We start from the raw sequence: 25,809 nt of genomic DNA on the forward strand, positions 1-25,809 counted from the left end.
CCATATGACTTATGGGGTACACCTGCACACTCCTTTCACTCCTTACATGCTCGGTCGCACACCTTATTGTCCATTGTCATGCAGTTATGCCTTGCTGCCTCCTCGCTTCGACTGCCAAGTCCGACCCATATCATGCCTTGCGAGAACTCCATGTTGGTTTTTCTTTAGGCCTGTTTCTTCTGCCCTTCTACATACATTCAAACATCCATTCTTTACATATCCTGCAGAAGAGAAAGTTGAAAGGTCTGTTTTCTGCTGCCCTTGAAACTAAGACTCGGAGCAATGGGTTCAAATTACAGGGATGGAGATTCCACCTGAACATTAGGAAGAACCTCCTGATCATATGAGCTGTTCAACAGTGGAACTCCCTGCCTCGGAGTGTGGTGGAAGCTCCTTCCTTGGAATCTTTTAAACCGGCTTGATGGCTATCTGTCAGGGGTATTTTTTATTGTCCTTTTTCTGCATGGCAGGGGTTGAACTAGATGGCCCATGTGGTCCTTTCCAACTCTATTATTCTATCATTCTAGTCAAATTACTATACAACACTGGCTCCATTTCTTCATTTATTACTAAAGCAGGGGTCCCCAAACTAAGGCCCGAGGGCCGAATACAGCCCTCCAAGGTCATTTACCCGGCCGTTGCTCAGGGTCATCCTAAGTCTGAAATTACTTGAAAGCACACAACAACAACAATAACAACAATCCTATCTCATCAGCCAAAGGCAGGCTCACACTTCCCACTGAAATGCTAATAAGCTTATATTTGTTAAAACTGTTCTTCATTTCAATTGTTTTTAGTGTTTTTTGCACTACAAATAAGATACATGCAGTGTGCAAAGAAATTCATGTTTTTTTAAAATTATAATCCAGCCCTCCAATAGTTTGAGGAACTGTGACCTGGCCCTCTGTTTAAAAAGCTTGAGAATAATAATATAATAATAACAACACTTTATTTGTACCCTGCTACCATCTCCCCAAGGGACTCGGTACGGCTTACATGGGGCCGAGCCCAAATACAACAATACAAGCAATTAAAATAAAAAACATGGACAATAAGATATGCAACATTATCAATAAGACAACACACAATTACAACTGTGAGAAAGCCAAATGTAAAATTAAAATTGAAAATAATGCTGAACCCCTGTACTAAAGCATCAGATATTGAGACTACTGTTATCACATGCTATTCTGGTGATATGAAATAGGTTGTTGCAAATATTTCTGTTCCCAAAGAAATGAGGCACCAAGGTCAATTAACAAGACCACTTCACTGTTGGGCATGGAGGGTCTTCAGAAACAATTTTTTCCCATCCAAGTTTGGAAAATGATACTTTGTGTAGCAATTATCTCACTTTGCTTTTTTTTCTATTCTTCACTATCGGCTACAGTGTTACATTAGCAGGAATACAGTCAGTCTTCCACACTCAATGGAGCTAAGGACAAAAATGAGGCTGCATAGAATTAAAAAAAACCATATTTTAAAAAAGGTCTTACTTGCTGTTCCCTCCTTTAACAATAATGCAAATTTGCAGGACTAATTTGTAGAACAAATTTGCAAATGATCAGGCAAATAGTATGTTCTTGTAGAAAAGCAGTACAAATTGACAAAACACTCTGTAATCTCCTGTGGCCGTGTTGCCATGGCAGCCTCACTTTTGCAGCAGCTGTAATCTTGCTTCTTTTTTCTCTTGCATCTGAGCTGGCAAGCCCTAATATGGTGCTTACTTGTCTTCAGCTTTCTTTCCAATTCACTCTATATATGTATTGAGTAGGTTTTTCCATTTGATCTCCAGTTTCTCACTGTCCTCCTATAATGTCCCCCAGTTTTGATTAGTAAGAGCAGGTTTTTTTTTCTCTCCTCCTTCCAGTACACCGCAGAATAATGAACTTTATTTTGGCTTATTGCTTTCCAAATCTTGACCATTCTAGAGCCTTCTGCCTTGTTGTTTTTCTACTGTAACTGATTCTTTAGGGAATCGCCAACTCTAGTTAATAGCATACTATTAAAATTTGGGCAGATCTTCATTCAATACAGTGAGATCTCTATATCTCCAGGGAAATATATTCCCAGAATTTGTGTAAATATGATAAATAATAGTGAACCCTATTGAAATGAAGGACCTCTGACCCAAGAATACCATAAGAGTCATGCTAGAGGACCTAGAAAATGGCTAGAGGGGACATACTTTGTTGGATGTGGATCAATGAAACCATGAATTCCGGCGAGTACAGGAATTGTATTATAGTTCTGTAGCACCAGAAAGGAAGCAATTTGTTACACATCCTCTTTTGCTCTGCTGAAAAATGATACACTGTATGCAGGAGTGAAGATAAACTGTACTATGGTTTTATTTACATCATGCATGGGCAAACTTTGGCCCTCCAGGTGTTTTGGACTTCAACTCCCACAATTTCTAACAGGCGGTAGGCTGTTAGGAATTGTTGAAGTTGAATTCCAAAACACCTGGAGGGCCAAAGTTTGCCCTTGCCTGATTTACATCCTGATGCTTGTTTTTGCCATTGCAGTGGCCCAGTGGCTTAAACTCTTGTGCCGGCTGAACTGCTGACCTGAACGTCAGTGGTTCAAATCTGTGAGACATGGTGAGATCCTGTCTGTCAGCTCCAGACATGAGAGAAGCCTCCCACAGGATGGTAACACATCCCCTGGCAGTGTCTCTGCAGATGGCCAATTCTCTCACACCAGAAGTGTCTTGCAGTTTCTCAAGTCGCCTCTGACATGATTAAAAAAATCCTATTATACTTGATAACAATAACTTGATTAATGCTATATTGGAGCCCCCGGTGGTGCACTGGGTTAAACCCCTGTGCCGATAGGAATGAAGACTGACAGGTTGCAGGTTCAAATCTGGGGAGAGCGCAGATGAGCTCCCTCTGTCAGCTCCAGCTCCTCATGCAGGGACATGAGAGAAGCCTCCCACAAGGATGGTTAAACATCAAAACATTCAGGCATCCCCTGGGCAATGTCCTTACAGATGGCCAATTCCCTCACACCAGAAGTGACTCGCAGTTTCTCAAGTCTCTCCTGACACGACAAAAATGCTATATTAATCAATAGTATATATCCAGTGGGAGCAGAGACGTCTGTGAGAAAAAATTATTAAGACCATGCATTTCTTTAGGGTCAATTTGAAAAGGTATAGTGAGTAAATGCTTGTATGTGAGTTAGCCATAGTCACTAAATTGATTAATTTGCTGATATCTTCTTTTTTAATGCTAGGTGAGAGAGATGGCCGCCACCACACTGAGTGGCCTCCTCCAGTGCCACTTCCTGGAAATTGATGATGCCGTGCAGACTCACTTCGAGCAGCTCTGTAAGAGAAGGCTCCCAAAGAAGAGGAAACGAGACCTCAGCACAGTAGTGGATACCATTCCCCCAGCAGGTATGGAGAGACTGACTCTAGAAAGCAGAAATAGTTGCAGAAAAGCCTTGCAAGGACCATCTTCCTTCCAGTCTTAAATGAGGTGTTTTCAGGTGATTGGTGCTCATCTGTCTTTCTGGTGAGTGGTCCAGTCTGGAGCACTACAGAGAATGTTGCATTTGAGATTAATTGCCATACAGATGACAGTAAAGAAAATTTTGTCCAACTTTCGGAGGACTCACCATGATAACTGTCAAGAGCAACCGTTCATGGATGACCAGCTGCTCACCCGTACCAATCTCTTGGTCTCGCCATGCCATTAATGTTGCATTAAGTCCCTTTGAGAGTCTGTCAGTCAGAGATGAAAGCAAAATCCAGGATGGGATCCTAGAAACTACAACAGGCTGAATCATGTACTATATCTGAATCATCTACTACATCTGAGGAGAGGAAAGGAACAACGAAGCTAGAGCCTCATGGGTTTGGCTACCATATCTTGTTCTCAGGAGCTTTGTGAGTGTGAGTTGAATCTGAACTTGAACTGAGGAAGTTTTATGTTCTTATCATGACTTCCAGTGTTCTGTTAAAACACCTGCCAAGAAAGGGACAGTTCACTAATGAGCAGCAGACCTGAAGAAGTCAGTAGTTCTATTGCTTGATAAATAGCCTGCTTTTCAACGTTAAGGCAGGCATGGGCAAACTTCAGCCCTCCAAGTGTTTTGGACTTGAACTCTCACAATTCCTAGCATTCCAGTTAGGAATTGTGGGAGTTGTAGTCAAAAACACCTGGAGGGCCAAAGTTTGCCCATTCCAGAGTTAAGGATTCATTTGGCAGTTCTGAAGCTCCAGTGTCCAGGTCATAATCAGGATCCTTTGGTTGTTCATACAAATGGAGTTGAAAGCATCTGTGCTTCTTTTTTTTATGGATATGTGTGTATGTTTTGAAATCACCACTCTTCTGTACACAAAAAAAGAATTCTTGACTTGTTTTGTTGCAGACTTGGTTAAGCGTCATGCTGGTGTGCTTGGGCTCAGTGCGTGTATTTTGTCCAGCCCTTACGATGTTCCCACCTGGATGCCTCAGCTTTTGATGGATCTTAGCGCACATTTGAATGATCCTCAGCCTATCGAGGTAAGAATAATCTACTGTTGCAGGAAAAGGGACTCCATGTTCCTCTCCCCCGATGTTGTTGGACTCTGGTTCTCATCAGCATGAATCAGGATAGTCCATTGTTGAAGATGATGGGAAGCAGAACATCTGGAGAGTCAGGAACTTTTTCTACTCATTGTTAAAGAGTCTTTGGCAGAAAGGGACCAAAGAGGTTGTGGCCTTTCCTCCTGACTGCTTTTCAGTTGTCTTTTTATGACTGATGGCCTTTCTGTATGTTTAAAAGCAGGTCCATCATAGGTCTTTTCTGCTAGCTTTGTAACAATAATCCTTTGGGGATAGTATTAAGAGAAGCAATGTTTCAAACCATGATATTTTTGGGGATTCTGTTAACCGAAGCAATGTTTCAAACCATGATATTTTGAAGCATGTGGGAAATACATGGAAAATATTATTTATTTATTTATTTAAATTTATGGTCCAAAGACCCTTATTGCACCAGAGGTGTACAAGGTATGCGGGTAATGAGATTAATAACATTTGGTTGATTAAACACACAAATGGATAAAATTTACAACAGTGGAAAACTCTTAAAATACATGTTGGCGAAAAGCATAGGGAAAAGACTCCAAGAAGTGCCGGCATATTTCAGCCTGTGTCTAAAATTGGGGATTGTCTAGTCCTGGCTGCCTCAGAAAGAAATTTGGCCACCACCAAGGTCACATGGGGAAGGTTGTTACTAAGTAGAACCTTCACATAAAATTTCACTGTACTTGCTGGTAAGTTTCTTAGTAGGAGGTTGATTATGTGTTCTTGGGCCTGTTCATAGAAACTGCATGACAGTAGAATGTGGTAGATCCATTCTACTTCCTCTTTGTTACAGTCTTTCATCATATGCAACATTAGAAGGGTTTTGGAATAGTTACGGTCTTTCAATTGATACTTGCCCATATTAAAAAAATACATAAGAGGTCATAGAGAAAGTTTTGGTTTCTAGCACACAGCTAGTTTAAACATTATGTAAAAACTTGTATCCTTGCTTCTTGCCACACAGATGACAGTAAAGAAAACTTTGTCCAACTTTCGGAGGACTCACCATGATAACTGGCAGGAGCACAAGCAACAGTTCACGGATGACCAGCTGCTCGTCCTTACCGATCTCTTGGTTTCGCCATGCTATTATGCATGATGCGGTGAGGTTTTGTTGTGAAATCTATCGCATTGCGAAGTCTTTGGCTCAGGAAGGTTTGAAAGCTCTCCAAAAACCCAGCTGGGCATAACAGAAACGCAGCTCTCAAATGATGCCTACTGATTTTTTCACGCATTAAAGTTAAATAATGAGGGAGTGACCTTTTCCTTCTCTCTTTTGAAAGTTTAGTTACAAAATATAAGAGCAACAGAATAGATGGGTTTAAAAGTGATCCATAACAGTTACAATGGGCTTTGAGCCATGGTCTCATGTGTGTTGTTCACAGAAAGTTTTAGCTTGCTTTTGAAAGGGAATCGCACTTTGAGAAGCTTTTCAGAAATGTGATTCCTCTTTACGATAAGATGCACAGATTCTGTGTGTGTTTTATTTAAAGCAAAATAATTGTGGAAAAGTTTTTGCTCAAAAAAGAGACTGGAAATAGGCTTCTTTAACACCTGCCACCAAATGTGTGTGCTGCCTCTCAGAGGTTACAGAGGGAAAATTGCCCCCAGACCATTGACATTTCAGATCACTTATCTTTATTCAACTGCCCCATGGCAGACAAAGCCACCAGGAAAGAGCAGGCTGCTTTTCACTGGAGGGGGGGGGGGGCTTCTTGTTGACAGTGAATAGTGGCTTTGTCTTTGGTATTGTTTCCAGTCACTGAAGAACCCCTCCTTCCAACAACAAACATTCTTGCTCTTTGTGAGGAGCAGAGGAATGACTGACTAGTTCAGGCATGGGAAAACTCTGGCCTTCCAGATGCTTTGGATTACACCTCCCACAATTCCTACTAGCCTCAGGCTTTTAGGCAGCTGAGGGGGAAAAGGAAGAGGCCTGAGGCTGTTAGGAATTGTGGGAGTTGAAGACCAAAACACCCAGAGGGCCAAAGTTTGCCCATGCCTGGTTTACACTAACCATATAATGCAATTCAAATGGCATTATTTATCAGCACAGATCCACCCTGAGACCCAGGACCCTTCCACACAGCCGTATAACCCAGAAAATCACCAAAAATCGGCTTTGAACTGGGGGCCCTCCCACACAGCCCTATATCCCAAAATATCAAGGCAGGAAATCCCATTTTATCTGAGTGTGGACTCAGACAACCCAGTTCAAAGCAGATATTGTGGAATTTTCTGCCTTGATATTCTGGGATATAGGGCTGTTTTGGAAGGGCCCTGGGTTATCTGAGTCCACACTGCCATATAGTCCAGTTCAAAGCGGATCATGTGGGATTTGATTCAGCTGTGTGAAAGGGGCTCCAGATATTTTGTAATCCCCAACCAGAAAAAGAAGGAGCCTGTGGCTGTTAGGAATTATGGGAGTTGTAGTTCAAAACACCTGGAAGGCTGGAGTTTGCCCATGCCTGGACTAGGCCTTTCTTTTCTTAGTCTGTGGTGCATCCTTAGTCTGTGGTGCTTAAGAGGCTGAGGGGGAAAAGGAAGGGGCCTGAGGCTGTTAGGAATTGTGGGATCTGTAGTCCAAAACACCTGGAAGGCTGGAGTTTGCCCATGCCTGGATTCTAGGCCTTTCTTTTGTTAGTCTGTGGTGCATCCTCAGTTCCAAGAAGAAGAGCAGAGGGGATGAACTGTTCAAGTCTAAATGCCATGTCTATTTAAGCCTTTCCTAAATCCCAATGACAGCCAAGCCTGCCCTTTTTCTTGCTGAACCCAGCTGTGAGGTCTGCATCTGTCATCTTCACTTTTTCCTCTCTCCTCCCTCTCTTGTAGGTCCCGAGAACAAAAAAAAGAGGGCTTACTACCATTTCTGCAGAAATAAAGGAGACTCAAAACTTATTTATTGTCTAGCGAACCCTTTTGGATTTGGTAACTGAGGATTAAGGCTGGAATCCTATTTTTAAAAAAACTATATATGTTAAGAATTTATGGGGATGACCTTTGAGAATTTCTGTACCTGAGGAGAGAGGCTGTTCCAGTGTGACAAGTCTCCGTGCTTGGCGGCCCAATCATGATTTTGTTTTCAGGCCTTCATGCAGAAATGCCTTGTGATAACAGAAAGGCCTCCCTTTCCCCCTCCTCCTGTACAATGGCTAATGGTGCAATTTCCCCCCTTCCTCACTTGTTCCACAAATGGACCTTTGAACATAAGATCTACAATGTTGGTGCCCAGATCCTTCATCTGATCTTTTACAGCTGTGTGCAATCCATGAGCTGCTGACCACTTGCTTCTCAGAACAGGCCGGAAGCGTTCCTCCGCTTTTAGAAAAAGGACTTCTGCCTTTGTTTTCAATTTCCATGCAATATCAGGCTATGCAGAATTTTGAGCTGGATTCCTTTTTAAGTCTCGTCCTTTGAGAAAACGTCTTTATTTCCTCTTGTTGTCGTCAAAACCAATACGGTAGAGGGAGGGATACTTTCTATTGCCAGGGTTTTTTTTTAGTAGTCTTTTCCCGTCTTTGTAGGTGGCCGTTTGATTTTTTTTCCTAGTGTGACAGAGCCTATATGGATAGCCGTGTGTCTCTTTGCTGTCGTTTTATTTCAGAGGTCAAAGTTTGTACATATGTTAATATTGAATGGCTGAACACTTCTTAAATAAAATGTTCACTGTTTGCTAGTCCCCCGTCTTTCCATTCACCCCACCTTCCCATGCTAGAAGAAGTATTTAACTTGCATTTTGAGAAAAAGATAAAAGTACTGTATCTCTTCCCCTCCCCTCCCTTCCCTTCCTTTTTGGTCTGCAACTCTGGTGGGCTACCAGCTGTCTAATTCACAAGTATGTTCAATATGTGTGTTACATAGATGTAAAGGACTGTATAAATTGTAGAGGCACTGCACTGGCAAAGCACTGTACAGGGTTTTTGGTTTTTTGGGGGGTGGGGGTGGGTGGGAGGGAATCATATAATCCATTGTGAGATTAACTTGTAAAGAATCACACACTTAGGTGTCACTCTAGTGCTTTCAGCTTTTGTATCTGATACAGATGCCAATTTCTCCTAGTTTTTAATACCCCTCATTCCCATTAATAAGGTAAATTACCTTTATCAGGTAACTTTAGTTTAAGACTTGATTTTCATTTTATTAGTGAGTATGTTGATTTTTTAAAAATCATTTTGTTTCTGTCCCCTCCCTTTTGGGATGCAAGCAATGACATATTCTGATGCGTGGTAAATTATAGAGTGCAAGAATACCTCCTCCTTGGTTGCAAGGGGGAAATCTGAGAATTGTGTGTTGTTCATCTTTTTGCACATCCTGTACCTTTTTTTTTCCTTTGCAAAAACAGGAATGTAATTCCTTTTTTCAATCATCGACCTGCTGGGAAAACCATACCGAGTTTTTAAAGCACAGCAGCACAGAATCTCCTGAGAGCTGACATGAAGAAATAAGTAATGTATAGTGTAGTGCCAAAATGCCTCCTCTTCCTTTCAGTTGTGTACCTAGTTGAAAGCTGAATAAATGAGTTGTTTGTAAGATCTCTTGAGTATGCTGTGCATTATTTTTCAGAGAAAGGTTTTTATTTCTCTCATGAATGATATGGTGCAAAAGATGTTCCAGAACGGAGGCTGACATCCTTTTGTGATATAATTACCATATATAATTGAGTATAAGTTGAGTTTTTCAGCCCCTTTTTTAGGCTGAAAAAGCCCCTCTCAGCTCATACTCAAGTCAAGGTTATTTATTATTTTATTATATTATTATTATTATTATTATTATTATTATTACATTATTTTACTCTGCTAATATTATTATTACAATAATAATAATAATAATAAATAACACTTTATTTATATTCTGCCCTATCTCCCCAAGGGGACTCAGTGCGGATCACAGTATACATACATGGCAAACATTCAATGCCATTTTGGACAGACAGGACCTATGACAAAGAGCCATGAGGACTTCCTCCTTCTTTTTGGTTGCCGGGCCTTTTGGTTGCCGGGCATATTATGATCTTTTTCCTTTTTATGGTGTCGTAAAATACTTGTCCTGCTTGTTTAGTGGTACCTCATTTATTTACTTAGAGCTCTAAGCTGTTTTCAATCTGCTTAGGTAAACATAGTTGAGCTGGGCTGATAGTCGGGAGCTCACACTGACCCGGGTCCTTCTAACTGGCAACTTTTCGGTCGGTAGATCTTATCATTGCTGGTGATTCACCAACTATGCTAAAGCCTGGCCCTAATTTATTATTTTTCTCTCTTTATTGTTCTTATTATTTATTATTATTTTACTCTATTTATTGTTATTATTACATTTATTATTTTACTCTTTTATTATTATTACATTTATTTGTATTCTATCATTCCATTTCCATTATTTTACTCTATTATTATTGTTTTTATTACAGTTACTATTTTACCCTCTTTATTATTTTTGGAAGGATACGTAAGCACATTTACATTGAAGAAGGTTAGAATAAGGGTTTAATATGAGTTGGACAGTCTTAACTTAAATTACAATGTTATGTAAATATTCAAAAACATTTAACCAGCTGATGCCTCAATTAATGTAATTCTATTGGTATCTATTTTTATTTTGAAATTGACCAGTAGCTGCTGCATTTCCCACCCTCGGCTTATACTCGAGGCAATACGTTTTACCAGTTTTTTGTGGTAAAATTAGGTGCCTCAGCTTATATTCAGGTTAGCTTATACTTGAGTATATACAGTAATTACTTTCTTTGGTTATTGCGGATGGGGCATTCACCATCTCATCTCCCTTGAGCAATGACAGCCCAAGACTGCTGTTTAGTGATGAGTAGAGGGCCAGGCACATAACAAAAATATCGTATTAAGCTTATGGTAGGAGACAGGAAAGACGCTCTGTTAAAAACTTACTTTTACTGTTGTAGATAATACATCTTGTATTAAAAGAATACATAAACAAAAGAAAGAGTCCCTGATGTTGACACTCACATCTATATATATGGCATCTGGAAGCATAGAAAGACCTCTCAGGATGTTGTCTTCTCAGACGAAGGGTAATAAAGCACACTAAAGCCTTTTGGGAAGAAGTGGAGAGTGACCTCTGCATGCAGACAGCAAGCAAAACACCTTGAGTTACATAGATCTAGGAAACAGGTGAAAAACAAGACAGCAGACATGCACTACAGAGTCCCCACTATCCCTAATTGCATTTACAACTTATGTATGTGTCCGTATCTCTTATAATGGCTCTGCTTAACCTTTGGTTTGCTAGTAAAACTGAATTGCCGTGTTGCAAAATGATCCATGTCTAAAAAGTATGTCACCAACATGAAATGTTTGGAAAGCTCTGCTCTAGGCGCAAAAAATCAGTTTGCACTCTGTAAGTGCAACAGTTTATGTGCATTTCAACCTGCTTTCAAACAGTTCTGTGCTTTGGGACAATCCCTATATTTGAGAAGGCATAGAGTACAGAAATAAAACCAAAACAAGGAACTACATAGCCAAATTCTTTGTTAGAGAGAGAACCAGTCTATTTGGAGACAAGGAAAGGATACACAAATTGTGCTCTGCTTAGTGCACACATCTAATTTTGTTACCAGCAGCTCTCTTGGATGGCTCAAAAGTGTTGATTCAAGTAATTGACAAAGAGAATGGTTTGTGTTGCTTCTGGTTCCCATGGAGATATTTGTACCCAATTCATCACTTCCAGAAGACAAGACCCGAGTTAGAATTATTCTTTTGTCTGTTCATACCGTGTGCAGGATTATTCAAAATAGTCTAGACGGCCATACATACAACAGTCTTCTGGACTCCTCCTGCATCAGCTTTGAGACATTTGTATTTATTTGGAAACTTCCATTGGCACAGAATGCAATGACCAGGCAGAAGCTTGGACTGAAAATGCTTCCTTGGATTGTATTATTTATTGGAATTTCATTGGCTGCCTCCTGGTGAAATCCCTTCTTCAACAGAACCATTAAAGATGCAAGAATCTTGTCCCTTATTCCATCTAGCAATCTGTATTTGAGCCCATCCCACCACAAATAAGTTCAACCATAGTCCAGCTTGGTTGATATGTTCGAATACAGATGGATTAGTGGGTTGTTGGAGGCAAGGATACTAGAGACAAAGTTGAAGTACTTCGGCCACATCATGAGGAGACAGCAAAGCCTAGAGAAGACAATTATGCTGGGGAAAGTAGAAGAAAAAAGGAAGAGGGGCCGACCAAGGGCAAGATGAATGCATGGCATCCTTGAAGTGACTGGACTGACCTTGAGCTGGGTGTGGTGAGGGGCGACAGGGAGCTCTGCCGTGGGCTGGTCCATGAGATCACGAAGAGTCGGAGACAACGGAACGAATGAACAACAACAACAAGTGGGTTGTTGTGAGTTTTCCGGGCTGTATGGCCATATTCCAGAAGCATTCTCTCCTGACGTTTCTCCTACATCTATGGCAGGCATCCTCAGAGGTGGTGAGGTCTGTTGGAAACTAGGAAAATGGGGTTTATATAGGCGGAATTTCCAGGGTGCAGAAAAACTCTATTATTATTATTATTATTATTATTATTATTATTATTAATATCCCACCACCACCATCTCCCCAAGGGGACTCAGGGCAGCTTACAAAAAACAGAAACACAATTAAATCAGTCAAATAAAAACATAGCACAGTCACAAAACATCATAAAAACAATATGGCTGGGTGAAAGTCAGACCTGGGTTCAGGCTCAAGTAAGTGCAATGATTCCTAAAAGGAGCCAACAGAAAGTGTGGAAATCAAATGAACAGGGACTAGGGGATACCTTTGGAGAAAAAGTGTTGTGGTAACTGATAGGAGACCGAAACAAAGGGCACGACTTAGAATAAGGATTGAAATAGTACTCTTGTCCGTTTGAGGTAGGTGTGAATGTTTCAATTGGTCACCTTGATTAGAATGTAATGGCCTAGCAGTTTCAAAGTCTGGCCTCTTACTGCCTGGGGGGAATCCTTTGTTGGGAGGTGATTAGCTGGCCCTGACTGCTAGGCCATTGAATGCTAATAGAAATATTCACGCCTACCTCAAACAGACAAGAGTTCTTTCTTCCATCCAGGACATTGCACAGATATATAAACCCCATTTGTCTAGTTTCCAACAGACCTCACGACCTCTGCCATAGATGCAGGCGAAATGTCAGGAGAGAATGCTTCTGGAAAATGGCCATACAGCCTGGAAAACTCACAACAAGCCAGTGATTCAAGGCATGAAAGACTTCAACAATACACAGATGGATTAATCAGGCGGGTTCTAGGAATGCTAAATGTCTCAGTGTCAGAGGAATGTTTCTGCTGGTTTCACAGAATTAACAGAGTCATTGAAAGCAAAAGCCAAGACTATCTAGTCCTAAGCTCCTGCTATGCACTAATTCACAGTTGCAACACTCTGAAAAGATGCCCATCCAGCCTCTGCTTAAAGACCTCCAAATGCAAGGAGTCCACTCTCCAAGGCAGCCTATTCCACCATTGAACAGTTCCTACAGTAAAAGTTTCTTCCCAATGTCTAGGCAGAATCTCTTTTCATGTAATTTGAATCCATTGATTTGTGTCTGATTTTTAACTGGGTTTGTTTTAATCCATACTATTAATATGCCCTTAGTCTGTTCAAATTATTTTAAATGGATTTTATTTCACATCATGCTTCCCTGGCATGTTCAAATATCGGGAGGAAGATATATAATGTGTAAGTAAGTAAACAACAAATTGTGCAAAAGTAGGGTTGTTGTAGGATATTTCGGGCTATATGGCTATGTTCTAGAGGCATTTTCTCCTGACGTTTCGCCTGCATCTATGGCAAGCATCCTCTGAGGATGCTTGCCATAGATGCAGGCGAAACGTCAGGAAAGAATGCCTCTAGAACATAGCCATATAGCCCGAAAAAACCTACAACAACCCAGTGTTCCCGGCCATGAAAGCCTTCGACAATACAAAAGTAGTTTGTATTCAGGGTGATAAGAGAGAAGTGGGTTGACTCCTCCTTTCCAGTAAGCCCGTTGTTGTTGTTCATTCGTTCAGTCGTCTCCGACTCTTCGTGACCTCGTGGACCAGCCCACGCCAGAGCTCCCTGTCGGCCGTCACCACCCCCAGCTCCTTCAAGGTCAGTCCAGTCACTTCAAGGATGCCATCCATCCATCTTGCCCTAGGTCGGCCCCTCTTCCTTTTGCCTTCCACTTTCCCCAGCATAATTGTCTTCTCTAGGCTTTGCTGTCTCCTCATGATGTGGCCAAAGTACTTCAACTTTGTCTCTAGTATCCTTCCTTCCAGTGAGCAGCCGGGCTTTATTTCCTGGAGGATGGACTGGTTGGATCTTCTCGCAGTCCAAGGCACTCTCAGCACTTTCCTCCAGCACCACAGCTCAAAAGCATCGATCTTCCTTCGCTCAGCCTTCCCTATGGTCCAGCTCTCACATCCGTAGGTTACTACAGGGAATACCATGGCTTGGACTAGGCGGATCTTTGTTGCCAGTCTGATGTCACTACTCTTTACTATTTTATCGAGACTGGACATTGCTCTCCTCCCAAGAAGTAAGCGTCTTCTGATTTCCTGGCCACAGTCTGCATCTGCAGTAATCTTTGCGCCTAGAAATACAAAGTCTGTCACGGCCTCCACATTTTCTCCCTCTATTTTCCAGTTGTCAATCATTCTTGTTGCCATAATCTTGGTTTTTTTGACGTAAGTAAGCCCAGGCAAAAGCAAATGGCTGCAGTTGGTCCTAACTTGTGTCTTCTTCATTAATTGTTAATGTTTGTGAGTATTCCAGGTTTAATCTGTGAAACGTTGGGGGCAAAGGATCCGATTATTTTGCACGCAGGCCCCCGTGGCACTGCTGTTTTAATGCCACCTGGGTGACTGTGGTGGGTTCCAGTCTGCTTCTCTTCACCAGTATGCAATCCACGCAGCCAGTGGAAGTGCATTTAGGGAAGGTGCTTTCTACCCCACGGTCAGCTGCTCTAAGGCTCTGTCCTCTCTGACCTAGATATTTCTGTTTCCTGTGCCACAGCCAGTGATGCTGCCTGTCTTCACCTGATTTTCAGTGACCTGGCATATGATGGAGGAGCCTGTGTGTCAATGACTGATAACGTACACAGCTGTTGCTATGACACAAGGACATAAACGATGCGTGAGTCACTCCTGCGAACTTTAAAAACACCAAGGACACAACCAAATTATTACTGGGTGATCTGCATCCTTCTGCCCTGACAAAGTTCAGTCAGTCTGTCTATCTGTTACCATTCTGGGACACAGATAGATACCTACTACCTCCCTATCATCCTCTATTAATCACAATCTCCCATTATGGGAGAAAGGCAGGGGAGAAATGCAGTATCTACCTACAATCTATCTATCTATCTATCTATCTATCTATCTATCTATCTATCTATCTATCATCTATGTATCTATGTCTATATATCTATCCAGAGGAGGGCGACTAAAATGATCAAGGGTCTGAAGAACAAGCCCTATGAGGAGCGGCTTAAGGAGCTGGGCATGTTTAGCCTGAAGAAGAGAAGGCTGAGAGGAGATATGATAGCCATGTATAAATATGTGAGAGGAAGCCACAGGGAGGAGGGAGCAAGCTTGTTTTCTGCTTCCTTGGAGACCAGGACGCGGAACAATGGCTTCAAACTACAAGAGAGGAGATTCCATCTGAACATGAGGAAGAACTTCCTGACTGTGAGAGCCGTTCAGCAGTGGAACTCTCTGTCCCAGAGTGTGGTGGAGGTTCCTTCTTTGGAGATTTTTAAACAGAGGCTAGATGGCCATCTGTCAGGGGTGATTTGAATGCAATATTCCTGCTTCTTGTCAGGGGGTTGGACTGGATGGCCCATGAGGTCTCTTCCAACTCTATGATTCTATGATCTATCAGTCATCTATGTATCTATCTAATCATTTATTAATCACCATCCCCCATTGTAGGAGAAAGACATGGTATAAATTCAATCTGTCTCTCATCTATTAATCACCATCTCCCATTGTGGGAGAAAGGCAGGGTATAGATACAACCTTTATCATCTATCGATATATCTACCTTCCATCCTCTATCTCTCTATCTATCTATCTATCTATCTATCTATCTATCTATCTTCATCATGAGAAGAAAGGAAAGCTTAGAGAAGACAATTATGCTGGAGAAAATGGAAGGAAAAAGGAAGAGGGGCAGACCAAGGGCAAGATGGATGGATGGCATCCTTGAAGTGACTGGCTTGACCTTGAAGGAGCTGGGGGTGGTGACGGCTGGTTTTAGCATGGGTTGTTCCATGAGGTCACAAAGAGCTGGAAGCTACTAAATGAACAAACAACAGTCTCTTCTTCCCTAGTTGGAATTTATTTATGGTATGGGCAAATTTGGGATTTATTTATGGTATGGGCAAATTTGGGCCCTCCAGGTGTTTTGGACTTCAATTCCCACCATTCCTAACAGCCTCAGGCCCTTTCCTTTTCCCCCTCAGCCGCTTACGGCTGAGGGGGAAAAGGAAGCGGCCTGAGGCTGTTAGGAATGGTGGGAATTGAAGTCCAAAACATCTGGAGGGCCCAAATTTGCCCATACCTGCTCCTGAGGGGAAGAGCTTTCCAGCAGTGGAGTGCCTGCCTTGGAAGGTGGTGGGGTCTTCTTCTCTGGAGGCTTTCAAGCCAAGGCTGGAGGGCCACCTCCACCCAGAGAGTGCTTGGGCAGTGTGTTAGTTCCGACCTGGCAGTAAGGAGCTGGACTGGGTGGTCCTTGGGGGTCTCTTCCCCTGGCTGCCTTCCTTTCTGCACCTACACCTGATGGGCAGTCCTGTGGGTGTCCCATCTCCCCACCTTCCCTCTTCCCTTCCAAGGAGTGGAGCCTCCCTCTTGGTGCGCATCCTCCGCTGCCCTTTCCACGCGTGACGCCGCTCTCTCTCTCTCTCTCTCTCTCTCTGTGCCGCGCGTGCCCTGGCCCTGTTCCTTCGCGCGCCCACTCGCCACCCAAAGGGGGACACACACGCGAGATCGTGGACAGCCAGGAAGGAGGAGGAGAAGGAGGAGGAGGAGGAGAGGAAGCCTTGCTGGTGATGCTGGTGCTGCTGTGGCGCAGGGCAGGGAGGGGGGACCTGGCCAGACAGACCCTGGCGACCAAGCCCACCCCTCTTCCTCCTCTTCCTCCTCCTCTTCTTCCTCTTAAAGGAGCAGAGCCAGCCCCTCCCGCCCCCGACGCGGCCATGACTTCAGCCCCGGCCCAGGCGCCCTCGTTTCCTCCTTCTCTTCCTCCTTCTCCTCTTCTCCTTCTTCCTTTTTCCAGGAGCAGCGTTGGGTAAGGAGGGGGCCTCTGCGGGGGACGGGGATGGAGGAGAGATGGATGGATGGATGGATGGATGGATGGAAAGATGGAAGGAGAGGTACACAGAGAGAGGACTGTATACACAGAGGGAGGGATAGATGGAGGGAAGACGAGAGGGATGCAGGGATAGATGAGGGATGCACTGAGCGAGGGTTGGTTGGATGCATGCATGGAGAGGGACAGAAATAGAGGGATAGATAGAAGGAGAGAGATACAGAGATGGAGGAAGGATGGCCAGAGCCATGGTTGGATGCATGGATAGATACAGAAGTGGATAGATAGAAGGATAGATAGATGGAGGGATACAGAGATGGAGGAGGGATGATCAAAGCGATGGTTGGATGCATGGATACATACAGGAATGGATAGATAGAAGGCTAGATAGATGGATAAATACAGAGATGGAGGAGGGATGGTCAAAGCAATAGTTGGTTGCATGGATAGATACAGAAATTAATAGACAGACGGATGGAGAGATACAGAGTTCGAGGAGGGATGGTCAGAGCCATGATTGGATGCATAGAGAGATACAGAAATTGGTAGATAGACAGATGGATGAAGAGATACAAAGTTGGAGGAGGGATGGTCAAAGTGATGGTTCGATGCATGGCTAGTTATAGAAATAGATGGATGGATAAATACAGAGATGGAGCAGGGATGGTCAAAGTGATGGTTGGATGCATGGATAGATATAGGAATGGATAGATATAAGGATAGATAGATGGATAAATACAGAGATGGAGGAGGGAAGGTCAAAGCAATGGTTGGATGTATGAATAGATACAGGAATGGATAGATAGAAGGCTAGATAGATGGATAAATACAGGGATGGAGGGAGGATGGCCAAAGCAATAGTTGGATGCATGGATAGATACAGAAAGTAATAGACAGACAGATGGATGGAGAGATACAGAGTTGGAGGAGGGATGGTCAAAGTGATGGCTGGATGCATAGCTAGATACAGAAATAGATAGATGGATGGATGGATAAATACAGAGATGGAGGAGGGATGGTCAAAGCGATGGTTGGATGCATGGATAGATATAGGAATGGATAGATATAAGGATAGATAGATGGATAAATATAGAGATGGAGGAAGGATGGTCAAAGCGATAGTTGTATGCATGGATAGATATAGGAATGGATCAAAAGAAGGATAGAAGGATGGATAGATACAGAGATGGAAGAGGGATGGTCAGACCAATGGTTGGGTGCATGGATAGATACAGAAATCAATAGACAGACAGATGGATGGATAGATACAGAGATGGAGGAGGGATGGTCAGATCAATGGTTGGGTGCATGGACAGATACAGAAATTAATAGACAGATGGATGGATGGAGAGATACAGAGTTGGAGGAGGGATGGTCAGAGCCATGATTGGATGCATAGAGAGATACAGATATTGGTAGATAGACAGATGCATGAAGAGATACAAAGTTGGAGGAGGGATTGTCAAAGTGATGGTTGGATTCATGGCTAGATACAGAAATGGATGGATGGATAGATAGATAGATAGCGAGAGAGAGAGGGAGGAGGGATGGTCAAAGCAATAGTTGTATGCATGGATAGATATAGGAATGGATAGATAGAAGGATGGATACATACAGAGATGGAGGAGAGATGGTCAGATAAATGGTTGGGTGCATGGACAGATACAGAAATTAATAGACAGACGGATGGATGGATAGATACAGAGTTGGAGGAGGGATGGCCAGAGCCATGATTGGATGCATAGAGAGTTAGAGAAATTTGTAGCTAGACGGATGGATGGAGAGATACAGAGTTGGAGGAGGGATGGTCAAAGTGATGGTTGGATGCATGGATAGATACAGAAAGTGATAGATGGATAAATACAGAGATGGAGGAGGGATGGTCAGATCAATGGTTGGGTGCATGGATAGATACAGAAACGGATAGACAGATGGACAGATGGATGGGCAGATTCAGAGGTGGAGGAGTGATGGGCGGAATGATGGTTGAATGCATAGATAGATTCAGAAATAGAGGAATAGATAGAAGGACAGAAGGATCGATAGCTACAGAGTTGGAGGAGGGATGGTCAGAGCCATGGTTGAATGCATGGATAGATACAGAAACAGAGGGATAGATAGAAGGGCAGACGGATGGATAGATATAGAGTTGGAGGAGGGATGGTTGGATGCATGGATAGGTACAGAAATGGATAGATAGATGGATAGATACAAGTGGAGAGTGCATAGAGAGATGCATGGATAGATGGAGGGAGGGATGAGGGATGGAGGCATTTTAGAAGGATGGGTAGATGGGTACTGTTCCATTATCCAGGCGGAAGCCACTAGGGGCCGCTAGAGAGAGAGAAAGATAGTCTACTTTATGGGGTGGATAGTAGGTTGAAGGCAGAAAATAATTTCCCCCTGTTTCTTGTCGTTCCCCCCCCCCCCCCCCCCCCCAACCTATGTCCCATCCTGGAAATAACCAGGATGGTTATTATGATATGGGAAGGGGGGAATTAACAGCAAACACTGAGGGAAATGGGGAAAATCCTTCAATCCTCCCTCCATAAAATAAAGTATCCTTCTCTCCCTAGCGACCCCTAGTGGCCTTGGCCCAGATAATGGAAGTACAGGTAGATGCAATAGAGCAGTGGTTCCCAACCTTTGGGCCTACTGGTGTTTTGGACTTCAACTCCCAGAAATCCCAGCCAGTTTACCAGCTGTTAGGAACTGTGGGAGCAGAAGTCCAAAAGACCTGGAGGGCCAAATGTTGGGAACCGCAGTAATAGAGGGAAGATGTGGAGAGGGATGGACAGATACAGAAATAGAAAGATGTATGGAGGGACAGGTAGATAGATGGATGGATAGAAGGATGGATACATAAAGGGATAGGGGGATATATATATAAGGAGGTATGCATAAAAGGGAATTAATAGATGAGGAATGAAGGGAGTCATGGATATACAAGTGGATAGATACCAATATGATGTATAGAGGGATGGATGGGTGCATAGAGGGATGGAAGGATAGTTAGACAGATGGGGGATGTATAGAGAGATGGAGGGAGGGATGAAGGGATGGAGAGATGCATGGATAAAGGGGTGGATAGATAGAGAGAAGGAAGATAGATAGATAGATAGATAGATAGATAGATACATACATACATACATACATACATACATAGATGGAGGCACAGAGGGATGGATGGATGGATGGCTGGAGAGGGCCTCAGCTTCTCCTGCTGACCTCCTGGCACTGTCTGTGGGGGGGGGGGGTCTTGCAGATCCCTTGAATTGCAAGGCTTTTCCCTTCCTCTGTAGAAACCTGATCAGTGTGCTTTTTATAGTTAGTTTACTCCAGTCATGCTGGGGGGCCTAGATCAGTGGTTCTCAACCTGTGGGTCCTCAGGTGTTTGGCCTACAACTCCCAGAAATCCCAGCCAGTTTACCAGTTGTTAGGATTTCTGCGAGATGAAGACCAAAACATTTGGGGAGCCACAGGTTGAGAACCAATGACCTAGCGATTGCTAGAGAGATCTCTCCAGGAATCTTTGTGACCTCCAGTATGGTTATATGGTCAGCTCCCAGCAAATGTTGACCATAGTGTCATGCTGGAAGACTTAGAAATTAGCTATTTGTAGTTTTTCATTTTTATGGTGGTCCTGTGCCTTTAACCCAGGCATGGGCCAACTTCGGCCTTCCAGGTGTTTTGGATTTCAACTCTCACAATTCCTAACAGCCGGTAGGCTGTCAGGAATTATGAGAGTTGAAGTTCAAAACACTTGGAGGGCCAAAATTTGCCCATCCCTGCTCTAACCTCAAAGAATACGAAGAGCGAACTGTGTAGTATGTATTTTAACCTCTATTTCTGTCTTTCCCCCAAGAATTAAAAATCAAAGTATTTGAAAATTACAGTAAGAAATTGTGGCTTCTGATTTTTCAAAAATTGGATGCAACACCCACAATTCCTCACTATGTTTTTGTTAGGTCTTGGCCAGAGATATCCAAGAGGGATGCAGTTGTGTGCCTTGGTGGAAATTGTCTTTGCCATTGGACCTTAAACACAAGTGAAAAAAAAGTCCAGCAAGTAGCAGTTTGTTTTTGAACTACTTTGGATCAAAATATCCAGTTTCTTTTTCTCTATATATGCTTAAAAATAGGCTTGAGAGCTAGTACTTTCCAGTAAAGTTATCAACAAGATTGCTCTTATACTCTTAAGGACTACTTTCCTTTTCTCATTTGGCAGACAATACAGCTATTAAAGATGCATAAAGGCTAGATATTATCTCTCCTACTATCATGTTAAATTATTTTTGGGTTAAGGGGGATTATGTTTGTTCCTACAGACTTCATCCACCATGGATCTCAAATTTCTAACGTGAGATGCTTGATGCTGAAGTGCCGGTGCAGTGGAGCATTTCTTCCTGTGAGAATGAACCTGACAAAGTGGTCGGAGGCGAGATGGAGAGGTCACTCCAATTCCTCCTCACAACAGCCTCCACCTCCTTGGAGAGACAACAACACCTTTTCTTTCCAAGGGGATCTCCAGGAGATCATCCACACGGCCACGCTGGTGACATGTACACTCCTGCTGGCAGTCATCTTCTGCCTGGGTTCTTATGGCAACCTCATTGTCTTCTTGTCCTTCTTTGACCCAGCCTACCGTAAGTTCAGGACCAACTTTGACTTCATGATCCTCAACCTGTCCTTCTGTGACCTCTTCATCTGCGGAGTGACGGCCCCCATGTTCGCCTTCGCTCTCTTCCTGGACTCTGCAGCTGGGATCCCTGATGCGTTATGCTTCACCTTCCACCTCACCAGCTCTGGCTTCATCATCATGTCCCTCAAGACGGTGGCCGTCATAGCCTTGCACCGCCTACGCATGGTATTAGGGAAGCAGCCCAACCGGGCCACCTCTTTCCCTTGCACTCTCCTGCTGGCTCTCCTCCTGTGGGCCACAAGCTTCACTCTTGCTGCCCTGGCCACTCTGAGGACCCATAAATCCCGACTCTGTCTTCCTATCTCCAGCTTGGTCAATAGTGAAGGCGACATCATCCCTTACCTGTATGTCATCGACTTCATTTTCTGCGTGGCAGTGGTTTCGGTCTCATACATCATGATTGCCCAGGCATTGAGGAGGAATGCCCAAGTACGGAAGTGCCCACCTGTCATCACAGTGGATGCCTCCAGGCCTCAACCTTTCAATGGGCCACTTGCTGCTGGATGTGTAGATGGTGTACAGTGTGCTGTGCCAGCACTGTATAGAAATCAAAACTACAACAAACTGCAGCACATCCAGACCAACACCTACACAAAGAACCCAGGCCCACAGTCTGCCCTGGCAACCAGGCGGTTCCAGCTGGTCTCCACAGTTAATTTGTCCACAGTCAAGGACTCTAAAGCTGTGGTGACATGCGTTGTCATTGTCCTTTCTGTTTTGGTCTGCTGCCTCCCATTGGGCATCTCTTTAGTGCAAGACGTTCTGTCCAGGAACAACGGCTTTATCCTCTACCAATTTGAATTGTGTGGACTTACACTAATCTTTCTCAAGTCTGGATTAAATCCTTTTATATATTCCCGTAACAGTGCCGGGTTGAGAAGGAGGGTCCTTTGGTGCCTCCAGTACTTTACCCTTGTCTTCTTCTGTTGCAAGCAGAAAACCAGGCTCCGGGCCATGGGCAAAGGGAGCTTGGAGGCCAACAGAAACAAGTCATCCCATCATGAGACCAACTCAGCGTACATGCTGTCTCCAAAGCCTCAGAAGAAGTTTGTGGACCAAGCGTGTGGCCCTAGTCACTCTAAAGAGAGTGTGCTGAGCCCTAAAGGATCTGGTGGCCACCAGCATTATGGAGGCCAGAGTAGCTCCACCCCCATGAACACTCGCATCGAACCTTATTATAGCATTTATAACAGCTGCCCATCCCAAGAAGTGAGCACACCCAACAGCTTGCAGCCAACAAACTCTCCGTTCGGGTTCGCCAAGTCTTACATTGCCATGCACTATCATACAACTAATGACCTGGTGCGGCATTACGACAGTACTTCTGCTAAGCAGATACCAGTTCCCTCTGTGTAGGTGGGGAGAAATTGAGGGTGGTTTCGTATTCTACCACAATCTTTTCTGTGTATTGGTGGGAGGAGCTTGCCATGAATTGGCCATAGTTGGAGATCTACCAATGCATGAGCGTATAAGCTCCTCTCAGCTTTGAGTTAATTTTGCCCAAGTAGGCAAGTAGTTAGCTCACAAGAAGTAGATAGGATTCCACATCTAACTCTGTGCCACAGCTAGGCTTCCAAGCTTTCCTGTTCCCATCTGGGCAATGTGTAATTTGTGCTGTAGAATCTATGTCTTGTGATCTCACTCAATGTCTGTTTCGAAAAATGTCTAGTTTCTTGTTGCCAGTAGGTGTTATACAGTGGGCTCTTGGTATTCGCTGTGGTTTGGTTTCAGAGCCCTCTGTGATTTTTTTTTTTTTTTTTGGGAGGGAATATTTTCAAGCCATGGATGTTGGAGTCCTCGGATGCACAATCCATGGAAACAAAGGGCTGAGAGTACTCTAAAAGTTCCCCCCATTTAACCATTGCCCTGGAACACCAGCATAAATGGTTTTATAAAAATTGTTGTTCAAAGATGTGCCAATCAATAGTTAATGGTTTGCTGTTTTACAGCTGGTATTAGTTTCCTTTTTATAAAGTGTTATCTCAAAAGAACACACATTTAGCATGAGCAAAGCAGGCTGCTTTTGAAAATGTTTCTCCTTTGTATTGTGTTTTGTTGGTGTCATGGAGAGCATTTTTAAAGAGAAATCAACAGATTTTTAACTGTATTGTCAGAGGCTTTCATGGCCAGAATCACTGGGTTGCTGTGAGTTTTCCAGGCTGTATGGCCATATTCCAAAAGCATTCTCTCCTGACATTTCACCTGTATCTATGGCAGGCATCCTCAGAGGTCGTGAGGTCTGTTGGAAACTAGGCAAGTGGGGTTTATGCATCTGTGGATTGTCCAGGGTGGGAGAAAGAACTCTTGTCTGTTTGAGGCAGGTGCGAATGTTGCAGTTGGCCACCTTGATTATTTATTTGTTTGTTTGTTTCCTATATTTATACCTGGCCCTTCTCACCCCCGAGGGGAGACTCAGGGCGGCCTCACAAAAGCACCATGCAGTGCCAACATCATAAACAACCAGCAGTACATTAAAATATTAAAACAACGATCAAAACAATTGATTAACACACTTCTATTAAAATCAGAGTCCAAAATCCAGTCCGGGTCAATTCATTGCCATAAGTTGCTAAGACTTCTTCCACTAGTTGCTCACTGATTGAATGCTTGGTCCTATAACCAGGTCTTGATTTTCCTTCTAAAAGCCTTGCAGTCAGGCATGTAGCCGGGGGGGGGGGGGGGGGGGGGGGGGCTTGAGGGGCTTCAGCCTCCCCCCCCCGAAATTCTGATGGTGGTTCGCGAAAAGGCCTTACTAGTGCATTATTTAAACTGTTATGTTTATTCATATCATGATCAGATCACCATACTCAATATATCTCATATACATGGGGGTATTGGGGTAACAATACAAAAGGTTTGCTAGGGTAGACCCTCTTTCACTCAGACTCAGCCCTCCCCCCCCGAAACTCAGCCCCCCGAAACCCCCTGAAAAAAAATCATCCCCCCCCCCCCCCCCAAAAAAAAAACGAAATCCTGACTACGGGCCTGCTTGCAGTTTCAAGGTCTGGCTGCTTACTGCTTGGGGGAATCCTTTGTTGGGAGGTGATTAGCTGGCCCTGATTGTTTCTTGTCTGGAATTCCCCTGCTTTTTGAGTCTTGCTCTTTATTTAATGTTTTTATTTTAGAGGTTTTTAAAATACTGGTAGCAAGACTTTGTTTGTTTTCATGGTTTCTTCCTTTCTGTTGAAATTGCCCACATGCTTGTGGATTTCAGTGGCTTTTCTGTGTAGCCTGACATGGTTGTTGTTAGAGTAGTTCAGCATTTCTGTGTTGTCAAATAATCTGCTGTGTCCAGGTTGGTTCATGAGGTGCTCTGCTATGGCTGACTTCTCTGGTTGAATTAGTCTGCAGTGCCTTTCATGTTCCTTGATTCATGTTTGGGCAATGATGTATTTGGTGATCCCTATGTAGACTTCTCCACAGCTACATTGTGTACGGTAGCCTCCTGCAGAGGAGTTCAGCAAAGGACAAGAGGGATCCTCTCACATCTCTCGTATTAAACAACCCAGAAAACTCACAGCAACCCAGATTTTTAACAGTATTGGCCTTGAAGTATGTGCGGTGACAAAACAACAGCACCATCCACCACACACCCATAGATAAGACGTTTGGCTTGAGGTGGAGAAAAAGTGGCTCATGGGTCAATTTGAGATCCCTCAAAGCTACTGGCACAGCAGGGGAGATAGTTTTTGGCATTTTTACAACCTCAAATTACCTGTTTGTTGTCTTCAAGTCATTTCTGACTCATGTCAACGCTAAAATGAAGTTGTGACAGAGTTTCCTGGGACTGAGAGTGAGTGACTAATCTACAGTCACCCAATGGGTTTCCATGGCCAAGTAGCAAATTGAAACCTGGTCTCCAGAGTCATAATCCATACTGGCTTCGACTTCTTGTTGGGTTCGGATTTATTTCCTGCCTTGAAAAAGCTTCTTTGGAGCCTAAAACCATGTAGGAAAGATTAAAGGTAACTTTTTTGTGGGAGTTATTTTTGCAAAAAGTTAAACAGAGTCAGTGTAGTGTAGTGTTTTGAGTACTGGATTAGTACCATAGGAGACCAGGACTGAAATAGCCTCTTAAGCTATGGAAACTCACAGAGTTTGAGCATGGACTGGTCATGCTCCTGTAGTCTTAGAAAAAGGCAATTGCAAAACTTTGGGGGAGAAATTATGCAAGGAAAAGTTCATGATAGGGAGGCTGTAGAGCAGCATTACTTGAG

General features: G+C 43.5%; 2 protein-coding genes across 3 annotated transcripts in view; both read left to right on the forward strand.

Annotated features, from left to right (window-relative positions):
• Nucleotides 1–9,112, forward strand: part of PSME4 (proteasome activator subunit 4) — a 104,439-nt gene extending 95,327 nt beyond the window's left edge. For both annotated transcript variants that reach the window (XM_060754559.2, XM_060754560.2), the window contains 4 exons: nucleotides 3,241–3,403; nucleotides 4,381–4,514; nucleotides 5,545–5,683; nucleotides 7,413–9,112. In XM_060754559.2, coding sequence (XP_060610542.2) covers nucleotides 3,241–3,403; nucleotides 4,381–4,514; nucleotides 5,545–5,679 — 432 coding nt within the window. In that variant the 3' untranslated portion in view covers nucleotides 5,680–5,683; nucleotides 7,413–9,112. The remainder of the gene's footprint in view (nucleotides 1–3,240; nucleotides 3,404–4,380; nucleotides 4,515–5,544; nucleotides 5,684–7,412) is intronic.
• Nucleotides 9,113–16,454: 7,342 nt separating this feature from the next.
• GPR75 (G protein-coupled receptor 75) lies at nucleotides 16,455–24,260 on the forward strand. The gene is made up of 2 exons (XM_060754558.2): nucleotides 16,455–16,870; nucleotides 21,219–24,260. The coding sequence occupies exon 2, from the start codon at nucleotides 21,263–21,265 to the stop codon at nucleotides 22,946–22,948; it is 1,686 nt and encodes a 561-aa protein (XP_060610541.2). The 5' UTR covers nucleotides 16,455–16,870; nucleotides 21,219–21,262; the 3' UTR covers nucleotides 22,949–24,260.
• Nucleotides 24,261–25,809: the final 1,549 nt, after the last annotated feature.

This window comes from Anolis sagrei, chromosome 1 (assembly GCF_037176765.1).
Source record: "Anolis sagrei isolate rAnoSag1 chromosome 1, rAnoSag1.mat, whole genome shotgun sequence".
Lineage (NCBI taxonomy): Eukaryota > Metazoa > Chordata > Lepidosauria > Squamata > Dactyloidae > Anolis > Anolis sagrei.

Excerpts from the sequence above, each read along its gene's own strand:
- GPR75 (XM_060754558.2), top strand. The coding sequence starts at position 21,263 with ATGCTGAAGTGCCGGTGCAGTGGAGCATTTCTTCCTGTGAGAATGAAC.